Raw genomic sequence first — 22199 nt, 5'->3', positions numbered from 1 at the left:
TCTATTCCATGCATTACAGTGTTTCTTCCTTCTTTGCTGCTGCTGCTTCTTCCTCTTCTTCTTCTTCTTTTTTTTTTTTTTTTTTTTTGTAGCATTGATGGCCCATGTGGAAGACTTGATTATTAAGACTATAATCTCTGCTGAACTAGCAATTGCTACAGCCTGTAAAACCTTTGTTCCTCACCGCAGCAGTTGTTTTGGTAAGGAGACTCCAGAAGCTTAATATGTTGTATGAAAGGGGCTTGGGAAGTTGGGATGGGCTTCTGGGGTAGAGAGGCTTAGTGATTCTACAGGAGTAAGAGGTGTGTGGTGGGCTTTTCTTTCTAGGCCCACAAAGCACATGAAGGTCCTGCTAAGAGGCCAGTGGTGAGCTTACTTGGAGGTCCCCTGAGGACTCACTAGCTTTCTTTGTGGGAAGCAGGAATTGGAACTAAAGTATGGGTCTCTTTGTCAGAGTGCAATCAGAAAAAGCCTGCAATGGACTATACAGGAATCCAGCTCTAACAAATATATTCCAGAGCTCTTTGGCAGCCAGACTGGGAACCATTCCAAGAAGCTCTGGCTGGTACCAGTATGTGCTTTCTCCCAGTTTCCAATGACTCCTCCTTTTTGTTTTAGTCTTTTTTCTAGTGGGTTTCTTCCCCCCACCCCTTCTTCTCCTCCTCTTCCACCTTCCCTCCCCTTTTCTCCCACCCATAACTCCCCAACTGCACAGAGAAGGAGTGAGAAACAGTTTAGAGCTCTTGGATCAGGAAGCCTGTTGCCTGCTGAGCCACTAAGCTGTGACTGGCACTGAGGGCTCCTGCGCATGTGTGATTTCTGTGTGGATGTGGGCTCTGTAGTGATTGCCAATGTCAGTATCTGTATTCACTAGGCTTTCAACAGGTGTTAGGCTTTGTTAGTAAAACACAGTAGGGTCGTTGTTGGGGGGATAGTTGAAGTAATACAGTAAGTAAGGACATAAGAGGCATGGCTTGCTCGGGAGGCAGGGTAAGAATAAAATAAAGAACATGGGCTTTAGAGCCTGATGGAGTTAGTTTAAAAGCCTTTCGCACCCCTTACTAGTTTTCTCATTTTCATCAAGTTCCTCCAATCCTGTTTCCTCAACTTTAAAATGGCAATAATGAAGGGCACCATGACGATCAAATGAGATGATGTGTGCAGAGCACTTGGCCCAATGTCTGATCTGTAATTCGTACTCAATAGAAATTATATCTTTGTTATTTTTATAGCTAGAATTAATAATTCTTGGTCTCTTTCATGGATTATCATAACAGTCTATACTTGAGGGGCACTAAACAAAGTGGGTTTTGAGACTCTGAATAGAAGAGTATAGATAAACCAGGACCTGATGTTATAAAAGAAGAGATTGTGACATCTTTTCTAAATGCAGATATGTTCATGTCTTGTGAAACCCTTACATGGCTCCTTAGGCTTAACTAGTAAGTAGAAACTTGGTAGGACTTCAAGACTTCTAAGGACCTGACCCTTTTTTCTAGAAATGTCTAGAATTCCCTCTTATAGCTTATAATCCAACTATACCATTGAGCACTCCATGCCTTTGTGCCTCAGTATAAATTCTGCTGTCCTGTCTGCCTGGCGCACTCTGTTCATATTCTGAAAATCAGCTTGACATTACCTTTCCTAGGAACTCTTAACAAAGTACCCCGTTGTGTCTCCTTTCTCATGTTGTTCGTACTTGTTCCATTATGCTTTTCTCCCACCATATTGTGATGTTTTCTTTACACATGTACTTCCCCGGTAGTCTCTGAACTTATCTTCTCAATTCTCAGCAGCCACTGTGTCTCCCCTTCCCCCTCACCCTCTCTTTGGCAAACCAAACCTTTCACCATCTCCCTGGACCTGCCAGATCCTTCCCTCTCCCTCTCCCTCTGCACTTGTTTTATCCTGCGTCTGACATTTTTCTCATGTTGCTTTACTTAATAGATTATCAACATCTTTTCAAGATGAAGTCAAGTATCAGTTCTTTGGTGAATTTTTTCCTTAGTATTCTAGTCATAGAGAGCCCTCTCAGCCCCCAGTTTTCCACTTATAATCTGCAGTGGTACCCGATTGTCATCTGGTACCCATTTATATGTCTGGCCTCCCCCCATTGGACTAGAATCTTGCAGACAATACTAGTGTTTCCCTAGTTTCTGCTGCTCTTGTGCTCAGTAGCCTTGTTTTTGTTCTTAGAGGATGTTTAAGAAATGTTTGGTGAACGAATTTGTTGGTACTTGCTTTAATTACCTTTTGGTGGCATGGTCGTAGGCTTCTCGATAGGTCTGCTTTGGTAAGGGCCTAGAGCTCTTAGCATTACTGTAAAGTGTTTGAGGAAGGAGTGCATAGAACATCTCTTCAACTTCAGAAATCTTACTAGATTAAAAAACTAAAGTTTCTTTTCCACATCTACTTGGCTCTTATACGAGAGTAAATTTCTTGGCGTAAAAATCTTTGTTGTAGAAATAATCATAAGCTGTACTGAAGGTTTCCTTTTCTATTTGTTTTATTACCTGATTGCCTTTTGGAAGCTTGAGAATTTCTGGAACTTAACGGCAGTAGAGATTCTGACATGAAATAAGCAGTGACTTTCTCTGACTCAGTGAAATATCCCTAAGTCTATTTCATCATCCACGGGTCCCCTTTCCCCCCTCCCTGCTTTTCTTCAGTTTTAATAAAGTGAGTGCATCTGGAGTTTTTTAAGTTGTTGACTGTCTTCTTGGCTTTTGTGGTTCTCATTCACTTCCTGTCAGCCCTGGGATTTTGTGTGCTTCGTTAACCTCCCCCCCCCCCCCCCCCCCAGATACGATTTTGTATACGTGTGTCTATTTGTGTGAGTCTCTCTGGCTCCCACTGACTCCTGCTAACTTCCCCTGGGATTTAGTTACAAGGAATAAACTGGGTTTGTTTTTTCTTTCTTTGTTTCTTATTTGTTTTAGAGTAAACAGGAATCAAGAGCTTCCCAGAAGAATTTGGCTTGCACAGAGCATTGGTGCTTATGGTGGAAGTCAGTAGTCTAGTGATGAGGTTCACTATATTCTTTTGGTTGTAGTTTCACCCTTACACATTATGGATGTTGGCCAGGAGCATTCCATTACTATCTAGATGTTTCTGTCTTTATGATTTCTTTCCCATTCTACCATCTGAAGTCCCCAATTATGCTTTTTGACACTTCCGGTATTCCCATTCATTTGTTTATCTATGCATTTAACTTACTTTTAGTCCCTGCTATGCGCAAGGTGTCATTATAAATGTTGTTCTTCTCAAGCTGGAATTTTACATGGGATGATACATACATAGACCTGCACTGTATTATTGGCATTTAAATGTAGACTTAGAAATCTTCACAGACCATCTGAAACTTAGCCATGTAATGCCTTCTCATAGATTTATAAATCTGAAAAGGACCCCAGAGAATAATTAGTGCATATAAAGACTTGAGGCCTGAGAAACTAAGACCCTTCCTGAGGTTCCAGAGCTTAACAGTGGAAGAGCCCACATGAAGGACACCTGGCCTGGAGGGCAGGGGCCCACAAGGTGATTGGCAGTCTGGTCATCTTGAGCATTGCACTTTTGATTTATAGGGTTTTTAATGTCTCTCCCAATAAAATAGATTTCTGGCAGTCTAATTTTTACTACCTTCAAGACTGTAAAAATATGGTACCATGTGAAATATATGTGTAAACAGCAGCCCTTTAAGTATGCTTGGGACATTGGCACTGTTACATAACTGGCAATGAGAACGGCTTTTTTGACCAGTTGAGGAAAAATAGCCAAGAGCAACAGGATGTTAGCTGTCCCTTACAGATACTGCTGCTGACAGCAGTTTTATCTATGTGTGTGAAGATGGCTGAAATAACAGGCTATGATCCTGGTCCTCTCCAGCCTGGGATCTTCTGAGCCAGCTGTCGTGCCATAGAGGCTGGCTTTGTGTAGGTCAAAGACCAGTGATGTCTTTGCTCAGGACAATCCATGCTCAGTACACCTCTCTTTGGTGAATGAATGCTAGTTTGGCCTTCCATTGCTCTTGTTCTAGACCATTTCATAGGGTAATCTGACATCTGCAAAGGGTGGGTGTCCATAAATACTTGTTGAAGGAACGAAAGTGGGCAGCATACATTCCCCAACTGTGTAAACTACTTGACCACCACTGACAAAATCATAATGAAAGTCAACAAGCAGTTCGCTTTGTTCCTTCTTTTTTTAAACAGTTCACTTTTCGAGAGAGTCTCCTTTCTGCTTTATCCTATGCTCTTATTCAGGTGGGAAGGGAAATTTACTGTAGAAGGGGCTTGGGAGGACATACCTACTGTTTGTCAAGTGCTTTTCGTTGGTTATTCCCTTTAGCCCTCTTAAGAGTTTTGTTGGGGGATCCCTGGGTGGCGCAGCGGTTTGGCGCCTGCCTTTAGCCCAGGGCGCGATCCTGGAGACTCGGGATCGAATCCCACGTCAGGCTCCCGGTGCATGGAGCCTGCTTCTCCCTCTGCCTATGTCTCTGCCTCTCTCTCTCTCTCTCTCTCTCTCTCTCTCTCTCTGTCTGTGTGACTATCATAAAAAAAATAAAATAAAATCTTAAAAAAAAGTATATAAAAAAAAGAGTTTTGTTGGTATTTATTACCCATATTTTATAGCTAGAAGAAAGGATTTGGAAAGGTTAAATAATTTGTCCTAGGTCATGCAGCTAACAAATGGCAAAGCCAAGTTTGGGAACCAGGTCTCTGTAGCTCTTTCTCCACTCACATAAAGACAAATTCTGATGAGTCTGAACACTTTTGGTATGCTCCATATCCTGGATTCTCCTCCTGCTCTCCTATAACTTGATCTCAGGAAAAATGGTATCATTCTCTTTAGCAGATCAGGCCTGAAAAAGGCACTCTTTTGGCTCTAATCAACAATACCAAGTCCTAGATACTCCTTTCAAATCTACCTTTACATGTGGTAGCCAGATACCATATTGATTTATTGGACTAGTTAACAAATTGGCTCTGGGCTTTTTCTTTTATTTAGTTCATTTTCCTGTGGGATCTGGATCTGCTTTTTTCTAACTTCTCCTTCTGGACCCCAGATAAAGACTTCCTCCTTAGGTTTTCAACTCAAATCCAAAGCCAAGGTAAAAAGAATTTCCTTTATACAATATCATTTGACTGACAGTGCAGACTGGCTAATGTCAGCACTTTCCATCCAGTGCCTCAGGATTACAGCTGCAGCTGGGGCTTTGTTTCTGGGGAGGGTTAGTGGATTGATTCTACAATTAGTGGTATGATATGTTTAGTAATCTGTTAGACCTTGGATGTGTTATCATTTTCCCTATCAAATCTTTTTCCCCTCCCTTCCTAGGCCACCTCTTAGCAAGTTTTTTCTTAATGTATCTTAATATGCACATTTTAAAAAGATTTATTTGAGAGAGAGAGAAGAGAAAACACTATTGGAGGGGAGGGGTAGAGGGAGAGGAAGAAGCAGACTCTTTGTTGAGCAGGGAGCCCAACCTGGGGCTCCATCCCAGGTCCCTGAGATCATGACCTGAGCTGAAGGCAGATGCTTAACCGACTGAGCCACCCAGGTGCCCCAATATGTAATATCCTTAATAAAAATATCTCTTATTATCTTTATGGTTGCTAACTTTATTATGAATATTCCAAGTCTTGTCTCAGGGTTATTTTGGGAGAGTAGCCATAAATTATTTTGTCTTTTATAAAAATTATATGGTATTTTTCACTTAATTTTTTTCTTTTTTTCCTTTTCTTTCCTTTTTCTTTCTTTAGTGTTTCTTGATTGCTTCCTATGGGCTTTTTATGATGCAGACTGCTTGCAGGGTGATGATGAAAGAGACCTGGGAGCAGCCCTGGTGGCGCAGCGGTTTAGCGCCGCCTGCGGCCTAGGGTGTTGATCCTGGAGACCTGGAACAAGTCCTGCGTAGGGCTTCCTGCATGGAGCCTGCTTCTCCCTCTGCCTGTGTCTCTGCCTCTCTCTCTCTCTGAATAAATAAATAAATCTTAAAAATAAAAAAAAGAGACATGGCCCTCCCCTCAAGTGGTGGGGAGGAGCAGATATGAAATGAAAAGTGACAGTACAGGTAGTAGTGTAGAGTGACTCAGGTACTCTTGGAATGCACAGGAGCTACCAGCTATGCCTAGGGGAAGCTGGGGAGAGCCATTTCTGACAGAGGGAATATGATGTGCACAGCACAGGGTACAGACAGAATATGGCATTTTTAAGTGAGAAGCTCAGTGTGACTAGATACACAGAGCCTGATAGGATGGAGTGGCAGGAGATGAGATGATATAAGCAGATTGCGGCATGATTATAGAGGATTGACACGTTTAAATTTAATCCTATAGATAACAGACAGCCACTGGAGCTTTATTTGAGCAAGAGAGCAGTAAGATTATTTTCATTCATTTTTATCATAATTTGACCCAAAGCTTGGTAGGACAGAGTTACAATAAAGAAATACTATACAACATGACTAGAAGTGACTAATTTAAAGTCCTGCAGGAGCCAACCCTACATCAAGTATCTGTTGTTGGGCCTGTTCACAGCCTGTCTCTATCTGACTATTTATGTCTTAGAAATTCTGATGACCATGTGGAGAATGGACTGCAGTGGGTGGGGAGAGACTAGTCCTATGGAAAGGAAGGAGGGAAGAAGTATGCAGTGATAAAATAGACAACCACGTGATCTAGCAATTCCACTTGTAGGTATTTACCCAAGAAAAGTAATATATGTTCCCACAAATAACTGTATGTGAAGGTTTATAGCAGCTTTATTCATAATCACCAAAAATTGGTAGCAACCCAGACGTCCATGAACTGTTGAATGGATGAACAAGTTATGGTATATCCATAAAGTGGAATACTATACAGCAATACAAGGATTGAACTACATTATTGAAACACAGTATCATAGATAAATCTCAAAAGCACAATGCGAAGTGAAAGAAGCCACTCTCAAAGGCTAATGCTGTATGATTTCATTTACTTGATTTTCTGTAAAAGGCAGTAATCAGATCAATGGTTGCTGGTGGGATGGGGAGTGAGAATTGACTCTGAAGGATCTTGGCAAGTGTCTGTGATAGAATTATTCTATATCTTAATTGAGATGGTTAAACAAGTATATACATTTGGCCAAACTCATCTAACTACATTTTAAAAGGGTGAATTTTGCTGTATGTAAATTATACATAATTTCATTACCTTAATAAACTTGTTTTAAAACAAACAAAAAAAAATAGTGATCGGTGGATGAACCTCAAAAATGCTAAATGAAAGAAGCCAGACTCCAAAGAGTATATACTATATGCTCCCATTTATATGACATTCTAGAATGGACAAAATGAATCTATGGTGAAAAAATAAGAATAGTGATTGTCTGGAGGTGTGGTGAGGGGAGGAAGGGTATTTACCAGGAAGAGGCACAAGGGATCTTTCTGGGGGTAATGGAAATGTTTTCTGTGGGTTGATATGAGTGTGTATTACATGGATGTATCCAATTATCAAGCCTCATCCTGTTTTACACTTAGCTTTTTCCCTTTCATTATATATAAATTATATCTCAAAAGAGAATATAGAAGACTGCATTAAAGAGAAATAGAGTTGTGGTAATGTGCAGTATTTGGGAGGTGATGAAGAGAGTGTTTCTAGCTTTGAAGACTGGCAGATGGGGTTATTATTTTCCAAGATGAAGAATAATGGGGAGCCAAACAGGTTTGGGGGAAAGATAACTTATGTTTTGTTGAGTGTTGAGTACTCATGGGATATCCTAGTGAAGTTGTCTAGAAGGCATGTGGAGTTATGGATTTGGTGTCCAGGAGACAACTTGACTAAAGATAGAGATTTGAATGTCATCATCATAATATTAATTGCAGCCTTGAGAATACATGAGATCACCCAAGAAGAGAAGTAGAATTGAGAAGGAAAGAGCCCTGAGGATGCCACCCTGAGCAAACCTACCAGTGAATAGCTGGGCAGAAGAGAAGGATTGAAAGGAGGAGGAGAATCAGAAGAGAACAGTGTCCTGGAACCAAGGGAGAAGAAAGTTCCAATAAGTAAGGGGTGGTCAACAGTTTCAGATGTTTGGGCTTGGCAGTAAGGTGGTCTTTGGAGATCATAGAACAGTCACTGACTTTGAGAATGGGACCAGAAGTAAATTCTTCCAGGTTGGGGAATGAATAGACATTCAGAAGGTTAAGGCATTTAAGTGTAGATTGCTTTTTCAGGAAGCTGCATTCAAGAACTAGGGAGATAAGGGCACTAATGTAAAGTAGAGGTAGAGTCAGGCTTCTCCTTAATAGTCACTAGGATAATTTTCATGTTCATTTTGATTTGGCTGGGGGCTGAAAGAAATACATCTCAAGAAAGAAACTTTTCCTAAGGAAACACCTTGTTGAACAAAGTGGTAGCAACAGTCCTTTGGAAATACTTGCTCTTCTGTCACGATGAGGACAACACAGAGGAACAAAGAACGGGAAAAACCTAGCTTGCCTGTACCCTTTAATGACAGGAACACTGATGTATCTCATCCTGGATACTGAATTTTTGAAATTCTAGACACTGCTGCCAAAACATACAATATTAAAGGTGAATCTTAATACTCTCAGTACAACCCACTTCTTACCTTTTAGAATCTTTAGTGTTCATGGAAAAGACCAGTCATAAATTAAAAGAGGACTTTTGTAGCCTGCTAAGGATGCAAATTGTTTTTCTTAAGCCAAGTTGATTATTTTAAGAGATAAACCTGACACAAATGCTATTTTTTCATACCATTTACTGTTGCCTCCCCATTCTCCCTCCAGCTCCAGCCTCTTAGGTGAGCTGGGCTTTGTATCACAAACTAACTCCACTTTTAAATAGTAGTAGATCCAAGCCTTGTGCATGTACAGGTGTGGTTAGATCCCAAACTGATTTTGAGATGGATTTCATTCACCTGAGTAAAAATTTATTTGGCACTGTAAAGGGTGTTTCTCTCTTTGGATTTTCTTTTCTTCCCAGAATGTTAGTTCTCAGCCTTTCAACTAAGATTCTTGGAATTTGCCTCTTAATTTGGGAAACAGTTAAGTAAATGTGTTCACTGTTTAATGCAAGGTGTTTAAATAATGGGTCTCATTAGTTGTCATTCTGATTTCAGTTTGTCTTCATTTGTAGTTGATTCTGCAAATTTGGTCAATATCTGCATCAGGTATTTTTCTTACCCTGTATCTCATACTATTGTTATTTATAATATTATCATTTTATGAGACAGTTGAATCCTCTGCTCTTGCTTGTGTAATGTTAACATGACTTGTAGATTTTGCAATGAAGTGTTTCTTTTTAAATGCCATATTTAGTGCTATGTCACAAAAGTTCTTTTTTTCCCCTTCAGATTAAAAGGGGAATATTCTGTGGGATGATTGAAGATTAGGTAAAATATTCAGAAGAATGTACTGGCCATAAAAGTTATGAATTTGTTACCTATAAGAGATAGGTGAAGGAGCTTTCTTTTTCTTTAAATTTTAAAGTACAGCTAATAAGTGATTTTTGTGTAGTGATATGAAAGTAAATCCCATCTCAGACTCTGTCAGTTTGTGATTATTTTTGCAAATAAATTGAATCCTAGATAAGTACCATGGAAGCAGATTTATTCATGACAACTTTTCTTGAGTGAAGGATTTGAATATGATCCTCTAATCAGTGTTGTATAAATAGGAATTTGGATATAGTGTTACTGAGCAGAGGTATTGACAGATGGTGATTAATAGAGAGGACAAAGGAAATGAAAGGATGCTAAAGAAATGTAAGAGAAACGACTTCCCTAAGTTCCACAGTGAATAAATAGTAGAGTCTTGAGAAAGATCCAGGTTTCTGGATTCCCCTTCTAGGATTCTTGGTCCCTTATCAGATTTTCTGTTCAAAAGACAGTCTTTGGCATTTTTTTTAGAAACTTGCATTTATTTTTCTGTGGTTTTGAGAGGATTGAGAAAGGGAAGAATCCTTCTTGAAGTAATGACGTTTATTTTAAAATGAGCTTCTGGAAGACACCTGGTTGTGTTTTGTAGGTGTGAGCTGTGACCTGTAATCTCTGGTTGAACTGTAAGGAAGCCCATCTTTTCTCGTGGAGAGAAGATGTAGAGAGTTTATTTGAGAGATACAGAGTGGGAAGTTTGAGAATGAGTGGGATTTCTGAAGTCAGGTGTATTCGATCTGTGTAGACCAAAGAGGACAGTAGAGAGGGTCTCATCAATAATAAGAGTAAAGGTTGTCAGCTGAGGTTCCAAAGTTAGTGTCCTATTATTCCTGCATCCTTGGAGAAAAGCTTGCCCATGGTTCTTACTTTGCTCTCTGCAACAGCTGAGGTGTTAGGGAAGAGAATCAGTAAAGAATCCAGAAACCATGAAAATTTGGTCTCTGGCTCCCTCCATTTTTCATTTTCTTTTTCTTTTTCTTTTTCTTTTTCTTTTTCTTTTTCTTTTTCTTTTCTTTTCTTTTTCTTTTCTTTTTCTCTTTCTCTTTCTCTTTCTCTTTCTCTTTTTCTTTTTCTTTTTCATGTATGTATGTATGTATGTAATTTTCCCCCCCTTTTTCAATGATATTAGTGGTGCAGGATGGCTTGTCGTGTCTGCCACGGGCTCCCACCCTTCTCTTCTTTCTATATTGGGCCATTGTATTTTATTATCTTTTTTTATATATATTTTTTATTTATTTTATTATTTTTTTAAAATTTTTTATTTATTTATGATAGAGAGAGAGAGGCAGAGACACAGGCAGAGGGAGAAGCAGGCTCCATGCACCAGGAGCCCGACATGGGACTTGATCCCAGGTCTCCAGGATCACGCCCCAGGCCAAAGGCAGGCGCCAAACCGCTGCGCCACCCAGGGATCCCCTGTATTTTATTATCTGTCTTCAAAGGGAAATTGAAACCATAGGAAAGAAGAAGAATAAATATAATTTATTCTTCGATATATTCTTCACCTAGGCTGCAAAAGCAAGATCTTAAGAAAATGCAATAGAAGGACCCCAGGGAAATTCCTTCAGTAGATTTTTCTGTTTTCAGAATATGGTGTATGCTGATTCCCATTCCTAACCTTTTTCTTTTTTTCCATAAGCATTTAACTTTAGAGGTCAGGTCACTTTCTGTGTAGAACTCAGGAATGTCAATAGAATGGATGATAAAAACTGGAATTTTAAAACATTGTTATTTCTAGAGGATGATTAATTTCTCTTGAACTTGAAAGGTTCTCTGCTACTACTTCCACTCATTACTTATACTCACCAAATTTTTAGGCCTCTGGTGGGAGTTGATTGGATTCAGTCTTCCAGATTTTTGTTCAGCTGTAACATAGAAAATGATCTTGTGTATTGTGTTATGTTGTATTTCTAGAACTCTATGGCTTTGATGTGCTCATAGATTCTACTCTGAAGCCATGGTTGTTGGAAGTAAATCTCTCCCCTTCTTTGGCCTGGTAAGTAGTCTGTCCTATCAACTAGAAAAGGACAAACTTTCAATGAGTAGCAGTAAAACACTTTTTTAAATAGACATTTCACTTGGCATTATTTTTTTTTACCCTAGTTATTAGATAGAAATGACTAGAATTTCCAAATTTGAGGGATTTGTGACATGTGATTAAAGTCTAGATGACAACCATGAATCCCTATCTTTCTAGTCAATTTGCGATCTATGATAACTGTTTTCTTGAGCTTCTAAGGGACACTTTTTTTTTTTTTTTTTTTTTACTAAGGGACACTTCTTGTGTTCATTTTTATTTCTAGTTCTCTTTCTCTCCTAACTTTGTAGATGTTCTACTAAGGCTAAAGAAATACATAAAGTATTATATTTCGTTTATTACTAAAGGTTTATACAGACTCAAATCCACATATACTGTAAAGGTATAGAGGTGGGCCTGGGGTAGTATATATATTTGGTCCTTTTACCCTTTCCATGTTCTGGTATCCATCTAAGATTAGAGTTTAAAAACTTCAAACAATCTTAAAAAAAATTTTTTTTAACCTATCTGTTGTTTAGAGGGAAAGAAACCTATTTTTCAATACCAGAGAAGACTGTGCTTATATCTGCAGCTGTAGCCAGAGTTTCTATTACCCATATACTTCTCTAAACAGCTAGAGAATCCTGGAGATTTATGCTAGAGACCACCCAGCAGCTGCATTTTTAAAGATGAAAAATGTTGGCAAAATGCCAAGTTATCAAATAAAGACCGATTCACTACTTTGTGGAGTGGGAGTTTGGCTTAACCCCCATAGTAAGGTATAGAGCTGGATATCAGAGATGCTTCAGATGTTGGGTTACTCTTGTTCAGTCAGTTCTTTGTAGATTGCCCAGGCAGGTGCATCATACGAAGTTAGAGATCCCCAGAATGATGCGTTGGTTCAGCAGCCAGAGTAATCTGGTTTGTGGAGGAACACCTCAACACCAAAGCCAACATGGCAGCATTGCCACAGGGAGGCTTCCAACTTTCAGTTCATATTTCTGTTTCCATGTGGCTCCTTCTGCATCATCTGGTGATATTTTGGTATAACTTGTATTTTTTTATTTTGCCCTCATTTCCAAGCCTAAAAGCTTAAGAAGATTGATTTAGAACAGAAATGTAGCCTTAAAAAAAAGTACAAAGATGACCAGAGTTTCTTCTCTTGTGTGTGAATGTTATTTGACAATTGTAGCAGTAAAAAGTAATTTGAATGATGGACACACTCATAAAAGAGCATATTAAAAGTCTAAACCTCTAAAATCCACAATGATAATGAAGCAGTATTCTTGACTTGTGCACAGTTTGAATTGCACAAGACCTTCTGGAATAAAAAGATTGCATGTCATGGGATCATCTTTGGTGCTGGGACTGCCCTACAGAGGATGGGTTTAACAGTGGGCTTTTATTTCTAGTATTTTTGCCCAGATTTTCTTTTTCTTTTTCCATGGATTTGATGTGCTTTATGTGTTGCTCCTCCTTGACATTTGGAAGCTCTGCTATATTGAGGCCCATTAAGGGCAGCTGTTCTGTTAATCTATAACATCATCGATTGGCCTTTCTTTCTTTGTTCTATTAGTGATGCACCTCTGGACCTAAAGATTAAAGCCAGTATGATTTCAGATATGTTCACTGTTGTAGGTGAGTAGTAGTGTTTTCTGAAGAGTCACATAAAACTTAACCAGAGCATCCATTTTGTCAGGCTCTCTAGGTGTTGCCAACTGGCAGTTCTTAAGCCATGCTGAATGTTTTGTACTAAAAAATTAATTTTCAGGCAAGTGTTTATATGTTTCTACTCCCCCTGGCTCCATTCTGTCCTGAGGCTGAACCACAACTAGAGCTGAGACCTAATTCCTGGGGCACAGGAATTATGAGCTGAGGAAGAGCAAAGGTCTGGAGAAAGTCTCTTTTTTCTCCGAGCTGGGGAGAGTGCAACTGGCTGAAGAAGCTTTGTTACAAAGGAAACTGGCTATGTTTCCGCTGGGCGATCTCTGCTGGTGTCAACATGGTCTCTCCCGTAGTAGTTATAACTGAAGGTGACCCAAGGAAGAAATCCCTTTTTGAGTAGCTAAGCCAAAACTTTGAAATGGAGATGTGCAGTGAGGTGGGTATATTGAGGGTTTGTTGTCGTTTTCTAAGTACTCTAAAAAGGCATGACAAAATGTATTTGAAATGAGTCAGTACTTGGTGTACCAGCAAATGCTGTAAAACTTAGCTACACTGGCCTCCCTGGATGGGAGTCTGTTTCTTTTTAGGAAGTAAGTGAAGTAAGCCCACACCTAATTTCTTAAACTATTGTTAACCTAAGAAGCCCCCTTTGAACGGTGCCAGGAGACTGCCTTCAACTGTTCCAGAAATAGATCTTAGGATAGGACCCCTCATTTGTCTTTGTATTCTCCCAGTAAAAACAACAGTATTTTCCAGTTACCTGCAGAGAGGCCACTTTAAAATAATTTGTTTTTTTATAAACAGCTGTGTATTTTTATAGGGTGTTTTGCACTTTTACCCTGAAGTTCACCAAAAATCTGCATCTCTTTTTCAATCAGAATCAACTCCCCAAAAAGGAAGCTTGATTTATCTGTGTATTTTCCATTCTTATGCTGTCCAGTTTTGGTGGTTTGAAGTTCAAGTGGAGTGTGTGTCTGAGACAGCCATGCCTAATCCTTGTGAGGATGGATTTCTGTGATATTTATGACTGACTGTAAAACTGAGTTTGTATATCTAAAGAAAAGATACAGCTAAACCTGCTAATTTCTTAGAAAATGGCAGGTTTTAATGTTTGCCATTCCCCATTCAGGATTTGTGTGCCAGGATCCTGTCCAAAGGGCATCAACCCGGCCAATTTATCCCACCTTTGAGTCTTCCAGGCGAAACCCTTTCCAGAAACCTCAGGTAAGCAAATTGAGCAGCAGGGAGCCCAAGGGAGGCTTATTAGAAAAGTGGTAGCTGAGTAAGTGAGTGAGCTGAAGCACTATGGATATGACATCGCTTAGAGCAGGAGAGTTTGGGGATCATTCTAGGCAGGAGGCAGTTATATTCAGCTCTAGCTAATAGCATATGCTTTCAGTGCTTTTTGACCAACTTTCTGCTTTTTGTTTGTCTTTTCTTTTGCCTTCTTTTTTCACTATCTGTCCTTTTTTCTTTTTCAAGAATCATCTGCTTTTTTTCCTCAAATTGATATGCTCATAAACAAGGCACAGAGAGGGAGCCTCCAAATTCCTAGTCATTACTCTGCCACATTCTTTTGGTTCTTCAGACCAGCTTTGTAAAGAAGATGCTCCATTGAAATAGTTATCTTCTCTGCAAGTGCTCAGTGACCATGAGGTGTTAATTGAGGTTCAATGAGATAAATGCCTGCAGAACCCTATGTGTGTCTGAAACGTCAGTTGATCAAATGCTGCACTGCTCTTTGTGTCTTCTGCATTTGTGTTCCAGTTAGACCAATCGACTCCTTGTTCTGCCTGCTTATTCCATCATCAAATCTGTCCCTGCCTCTCTAGACCTGGCTAGTTGCAACTTGTGTTCTTTGCCTTTAATGTTTCTTCTTATCTCAAAGGTCCACGTTCCTCCTCTCTTCCCATCTGGATTGATGACCTTGCCTGCTCAGAAGTTTGGAGATTATTTCTTATTAAATCCATCCCACTCTGTCATGACCTTTATTTTTTATTTCAATATCATTTACTTGTTCTCTAGTGCACGGTTTTGACAGTCATTGATTTGTTGCTTTTCAGTTTTCTGTGCTCCTCTGCTAGACTGTAAGCTCTTTGAAGGTAAAAATAGCTGCTCCTTCCCCACCCTCCCTCCCCTTTCCCTTTCTTGTACCCCTCCATTTATTCCTCCTCCACTTGTCCTCCTCCTGCCTCCACTCATTTTCCTTTTTTCTTTTTGCTTGCTGGTCTCATTTCAAGTAGTGCTATTTCTGTTTGCCAAGCTCATCACTCTTACTTATGCAGTTATACTTCTAACCTTTCCTCAGAACAGGAAAGGGTCTGCAAGCTCAAATGCCTATAGAGGCTGCAGGCAGATAATGTAAATGAGTAAGAGGGCTGGGTATGGTACAGCTAAGAGAGACATGGCTGTGCTGGATGGGAACCTGTGCTCCATATAAAAAGGGGCAGCTGCTTTGCTGATGTGCTCTAACTGATCATTGCCATGCATGAGTGTAGGCCACGTGTTCTTAGACCTTCCTACTGTCAAGAGAAATAAGAAATCTTATTTTAAAGTATCACCAACTGGTCCAATTAAAGAAACAATACTTTGTAGACCAAACATAACATGTCTTTGAGCTAGAGGCAGTCTGTGGGGCTGCCGGTCTGTGACCACCTGCTCTAGGATTGTCCCCTGTTAGTATTATGGCTGCAACATGGTACAGGGTATACTGGATTTTAAGGGGTATTAATATCTTGGATTAGAAGGAAAACCAGGCGACAGGATTGTTCTTGATCAGTACATCATCACAGGTCAAAAGGTTTTTTTTTTTTTTTAATTTTGAATAAGAAAAAGAGGATTACCCGAGGTGTACAAGTAAAACTGAATATAGGAAATCACAATCCTTTGCAGATTGTTTCCTGTGGTAGGAGCCACAGGATTGTGTGTAAAGGATTGTGAATGTTTCTGTGCAGCTTTCACAGAGTTTCTACAGGTAGCTGTACGTCAATCTTGAATGAATTGACCCCTTTTCTTAGCCTGCCTCTCAGCTTTTAATGGCCACTCTGCAAGTCATAGAGAATCCGTCCACCATTTGTTTTGCTAACTGGTAGGTGGTATGACTTCATCCATAAGTGGTCTACAGGACACTATTCATTTATTTATTTATTTATTTATTTATTTATTTATTTATTTATTTATTTATTTTTAATTTTTATTTATTTATGATAGTCATACACACACACACACACAGAGAGGCAGAGACATAGGCAGAGGGAGAAGCAGGCTCCATGCACCGGGAGCCCGACGTGGGATTCAATCCTGGGTCTCCAGGATCGCGCCCTGGGCCAAAGGCAGGCGCTAAACCGCTGTGCCACCCAGGGATCCCAGGACACTTTTATTTAAAAGGTAAAGAAACTCTAGGTTAGTTCTATGTATTCTGTGGAACAAATTCATCAAGCGGAGTAGCTAACTTGAGGATGTGGCAGTAGGTTTGTGTGCTCCTGCTGAGAAGTTGAAACTGGAATAGGTATACCATAGGAAAAAATGATGTGAAACATAATAAATGCTCTAGTCTTAAAAGCACAAAGAATAGGGCTCTTGCTTTAGTTTCTGCTTGGAGATCATCTTCTTTGGTGAGATCATAGACACGAGAGTTGGAAAGCCTCAGTATGTTAGGAGAAGATAAGGCTTTATTCCATTTTTCTGTCTTTTGTAGCGTCCAGTGTCTGCTCAGTTTCAGTCCTCAGACGCCAAACTGGTAAGTTATGGATTGTTTGGAGATGTCGTTCAGATTCTTCTTTCCAGTCCCCAAATGGAAAAGCCTTTTAGCTTTGTTCTTTCACAGTCCGTGTTTGATGCACCTGCTTTTTGAACTTTAGTAACATAGACTAAGTGAAAATGAATGCACAGAGGTCTTTCCAGATATAGAATATGAGAGTAGGGGCTGCAGGAATTTATAAATCCTCTTTTCCTGATAGTGATCATGCTGTGAAAGAGGTGGTTGGATTTAAATGATGAACAGGGTTTAGAGGCATATCTATTGCTTTGACCAGAATATTCCAGGAAGGAAATATAGTTCACAGACACCATTTCTTTTCTTCAGATGTCTAATGGAACGTACTGTTGTCAGTAGCTTCATATTGGAAACGTTTTCACATTGAGTATTGGGCTGCATTTGATTGTGCACATATTTTATATGCAGTGATTGGCAGTTTTATGAATCTTAGGACCTCTACCATAATAAGTGTCTGAGATGCTACCTTTAAAAATAAAGACAAAATATTTTATCTCCAATTCCTAATGAAAAGTATGTCTTCCTACTGTCCTTCTTAGTGTTATTTGAGATTAACTCTCATTTTCTTCTATGAAGATCTTTGTTTTCTTTTAAACATCTTTTTGAAGTGATTAGATAGCAGTGAGGGTGCTGCTCCTGCTATTTGATGCTTTGAAATGAGGGCTATAGATGTTTCATACAGAAGTGTGCCCCTACAACTATTAGTTCTTAGGCAGAAAGCTCCAGGATATTTATTTTGGCCTTTGTACTCCCTTGATACAGTTTCTGGACAACTTGGGAGCTTGAATTGCAACTCTTGTAGTTACTGTTTTTGACAAAGTGCTTTACATGGTTCATATGAATCCAAAAAATGAAGAAAAGGCTTACTGATGGTCTTGTCTAGTGTTTGGTGACTGGTTATTGTGGTTCCATAATACAAGTTTTGGTGTTGAGTTGGTAGAATTAAAAACTCTGTAATGTTTAGTGTTACATGGTTAGCAAGCACCTAAATGTGCTAGCTGCTCTCCATGGCAAACAAACAAAAAAACAAAACAAAAAAACAACAAAAAAGCCCCAAAGCTGTTGACTTCAAAGAGCTTACATTCTGAATACCTTTTAGGGATATCTAATCTTACTTAAGGGGAACTTTAAAAATGCTTAATTCATGTCTTCTGAATTTGATTTTGAAGAAGTGTCTTTGATTTGTAATTCTAATCTTAATTTCCCTTCACCCGTTTTAATTCTCTTATATCCGGCTCTGTTGCTTGAATTGCTGTAGGTGTAATAGCCTGTGGCCAAGCAAGGCCTATCCCTCCTGGTTGTGTATTTGAACACCACTTATATGACACAAAGCCTTTCTAGCTTTATTCAGCCAACTTTATACATGTTGAATTCTTTGACTCTTCTTGTTCTTTGTAGCGTTCTGCATTGTCACTGTCTTTCCATTAATAAAGCATTCTCAGCTCCATGGTAGTTTAGTCAGAGCTAAGTGAAAAACGAAACAAGTTCTCTTCTCTGGCCGTGTACTTTGTCACGTTTTCTTTTTTTCTGTCACTGTCAGATTGTGCAGTCTCAGTTCTTTGCTTGTTGTCTGATTATTCCTTTTTAATCCATTGTCTCTTTCTACATTTCTTCTTTCCCTTCAGTGGTTCAAATTTCCCACTCAGAAATTACTTTTCTGTGTTCCAAGGCAGACTATATGGTTTTGTGGAAAGCACCTGGACTTTGGAGTCAGCCCCAGGTTCATATTTGCTCTGCCACTAACTAGCTGTCAGACTTTGGGCAAGTTCCCTTACGTCTTCCAGGCTTACTACCCACGTCAGTTAAATGAGGATACATGGAGGTATGGTGTAAAAGAAGCAATAAAGCATAGGTAAAATATTTGGGATTGTTCTGGACACATAGTTACATAGTCCCCTTCACACTTTTGAGTCCTGTTGATTTTCCTTTTACAGACCATTTGATAGCTAGTATTGGGTGTTTTCTTGATAGTCTTACCTAGAGCCATTCTTTTCACATTTGCTGTCATCCACAGATGCGAATAAATTACTTTATCTTTTTATTTATTCATCCTTCCAGACATCAGTGAGGATTCTAAGTAATAGTCAGTACCCATTCTGAAAATCACATCTCACTTGATTCACTGCTGTTTCTCCTACATCTTTTAACTCTTTTTACTTGGTGGTACTTTTTATTCATTATGTTATGATGGTAAGCCCCAGTTAGAAATATAATCTAGAATAAAAATTATATGAAATTTGTACAAATGCTTTTGTAAAACCCAAAGACAGTGTATTTGCTGTATTCTCCCCTTTTAGTAGTTTTGTCCTAAGAATAAACATTTTAAAGCATGTTTTAAAATAAATAAAACAGTCTCCATACTTATTCTTCATGAGCCCATGAAACTCTAAATATTTAGATTCTTTTTATTTTAATATTTGTTCCATTATTTTACTAGGGATTCAAGTTAGACTTACCAGGCGGTAATCATCCGAAGCACACTTCTTACATTTTTGAAGATTGGTACCTCATTTGTTTTTTTTTAATCCTCTGGTACCTCCTCAGTTCTTCATGATTTTTCAAACATAATTGTAAGTCATTTTGGTAAGTTGTTTTGTTTTGTTTTTAAAGCCAGTTCCCTTAATAACAAGATGCATGTCTTTCAGACCTGCTGACTTCTATTTATTCCAAATTTCCAGATGTTGCATTGCATATCTTTTTTTAACTGTAACACAAGTCTACTTACTTACCTTTTTTTTTTTTCCTCCTCTGATTTCAAAGTATACTTCCAGTTATCAGTTACTTTGGACCTTCTCTATTAGCCACTTTTTGTTTACTTCCCACCCAGATTTTATTCTTACGTGGTTCTTTTTGTTCCTTTTATTTCATTTGTTGGCATTAATCATTTTCCTTTTTAAACTTGATTTAACCTTTTATTTTCTAGGTGGTAAGATGTGTCACATACAAATTGAGCTATTTCTAGTTCATTTGTTTCTAACACAGAACTCTGTAAAACTGCATTAGGACATTTTTATTCCTCATATGTGTTCTCTGTCAAACAGGTTTTATTCTTGTTTTCCCTCAGTTATGGTATCCTTTATGATACCTCGCCTTTTTCATATTCTGTGTTTTGTTCACTTCTTCTCGTTGCTGGTACGTGGTAGCTTTCTTTAGACTGAGGATTATTTTTCTGATTCAACATCTGTTTTTCACTACTTTTAGCGGAGACAGGTGGTTCCTCTCAATGATTTCACATTCTCAGTCAGTTCTTCCTTAGCAATAAAGGTTAGATGTGTGAAGGTTTCTTCTCTGGGTATATTTCTAAATCATAAGCTCTACTAATGATAATCTTACATCTTTGATGCATGTTGATTGCACAGCAGAATGCTGACCTAGGCAGTAATGGGGCAGTTTAACATCTTTCCAAGCACCTCGTAGTTAAAATCCTGTGCTGTCTAGCCTCTCTAAACAGAGCCATTGGTTCTCTCTAAATTCAGAAGAGCTTCATTTTCTTAGTGCATTCAGTCAGTCCCCTGGAATATGTGGATTCATTCTACCCACCACCCAGAGAATGTAGCAGTGCTGATATGCACAAGGTCAAAACCACAGAATGGCTTGCACTTGGAGTGTTTTGTTCTGTTTTTTGCAGTCCTGATGGCCTTCCAAATCAGTCTGATTCCTTTTTATTTATTTATTTTTACTCTGCTTTTAATCTCCAGGTATGTCTTCTTGGCACTTATAAGCATTTCTATCTCCTTTCTTTTTTCTTTGCTGTCTTTTCTCTGCCCGCCCCCCTGCCCCTTTTCTCCACCTTTTCTCTCATCTGTGTCTATAATTCAGGCCACATTTCTTAGTAATTCATTTCATTAACAAATGTTGGTAGGATTCAACCAGTGGTCTGAGACAGTAATGCTCTTTTGTACCTGTGTAGACACATGTCTCTATAGACCAGTACAGCAGATTTTATGCTGATAAAGAAAATTCTCTGTAATCTCAAATTTATTGAAAAGCTGAGATTGGCAAAACACTTCTGGCTTTCTAGTCTGATATTTTCCAGCAGCTTCCCCGAAGACATAGGAGCCCTGGGTGGGTTTTAGAGAGGCATTTGAGATACGTAGACTTCAGTAACTACAACTTTTCATATCTCTCGCCCTCTCAGCCATTTTAATAGTTTAACTTGAGATAAATAGGTGAAGAGATAAAAGGAGTTTCTAGCCACCTTTTCCACCTTTTTTTCCCTCTTAGAGCAGCATTGACCTTTTTCTTTGCAGCCTGGTGGTATTTATGGCAGTAACAGAGTAAAGCCATCAGCTTATGAGAGTTCATAACTAGAGCATTCACCTAACAAACACCGTTACTCCTCAGCCCCTTCCATTTGCAAACCTCCCAAAGGCCCCAGGCAGGAACACCTCCTACATCCCTCAATGCCTCATCTAGACAGCTCACATACGTAAGTAGCTAGAGTTTGAACTCTGGGCTGTGCATAACAAAGGAGGGTTTGTGAACATGTATGGGAGAACAACTCTTTGAAAATGACAAAGAGGAAAGACAGAATTTTGAGGGTGCCCATTTACTGTTTCTAGGAGCAGATTTAGATTAGTAGAGGAAGGTTACAACATCATTGTAATCTCAGTCACTGGAAGCCAGGAATATTGTTCCATCTCAGAGCAATTCCACAACATGAAAATTAGGTCTTGAAAAAGAAAAAAGACAAAAAGATCAAAAAGAAAAATAAACAAAATCCAATAATAAAAACAGATGAGAAAATGAACAGGAAAAACAAAAGAAAAAACAAAAAGCAAAAAAAGATTTTAAAAACAAAAATTGAGGGTACCAATTAGGTGTTATTCAATAGTGACCTGATCCATGTTCTTATAAATATGACCATGCATTTCTTTATTTTTTAAGGATCTATTTATTTTATTATAGAGAAAGAGAGAGCGTGAGCAAGAGTGGAGGGACAAAGAGAGAGGTAGAGAAAAATCTCAAGGAGACTCCATGTTGAGCAAGCACAAAGCCTGATACAGGGTTCGATCTCATGACCCTGAGATCCACGACCCGAGCCAAAACCAAGAGTCGGACAATTAACTGACTGTGCCCCCCAGACACCCCAGTCATGCATTTCCTAAAACTATTCTAATAGCTAATAACTGTTTCCTAAAATATTTTTTTATTAACCTTTAATACAGATTTTAGTTTATCAACATTTTTAAATAACAGTTTTTCCATTCTAAAATGCTTAATATTTATTATATCATTTAAATGAGTACTTACTTCCAACTCTCTCTTAAATAATTTCAGAGGACTTTAAGGTATTCTTAAATA

The 22199-nt window shown here is 38.9% G+C and overlaps 1 protein-coding gene across 12 annotated transcripts in view; it reads left to right on the top strand.

Annotated features, from left to right (window-relative positions):
• The window catches only part of TTLL5 (tubulin tyrosine ligase like 5), a 280483-nt gene that overhangs the window by 57605 nt on the left and 200679 nt on the right, over positions 1 to 22199 (top strand). For 9 of the 12 annotated variants that reach the window (XR_008661655.1, XR_008661656.1, XM_055304059.1 and 6 more), the window contains exons 12-16: positions 93 to 200; positions 11353 to 11434; positions 13032 to 13093; positions 14250 to 14344; positions 16818 to 16859. Coding sequence is in view for 10 of the 12 variants with exons in the window: in XM_055304059.1 (XP_055160034.1) it covers positions 93 to 200; positions 11353 to 11434; positions 13032 to 13093; positions 14250 to 14344; positions 16818 to 16859 (389 nt within the window). In the remaining 2 variants the exon portion in view is untranslated. The remainder of the gene's footprint in view (positions 1 to 92; positions 201 to 11352; positions 11435 to 13031; positions 13094 to 14249; positions 14345 to 16817; positions 16860 to 22199) is intronic. The other 3 variants (XM_055304061.1, XM_055304062.1, XM_055304066.1) reach the window with 2 other exon arrangements.

Source organism: Nyctereutes procyonoides, unplaced genomic scaffold (assembly GCF_905146905.1).
Source record: "Nyctereutes procyonoides isolate TBG_1078 unplaced genomic scaffold, NYPRO_anot_genome, whole genome shotgun sequence".
Taxonomy (NCBI): Eukaryota; Metazoa; Chordata; class Mammalia; order Carnivora; family Canidae; genus Nyctereutes; species Nyctereutes procyonoides.
This window is presented reverse-complemented; position numbering and strand designations above follow the sequence as displayed.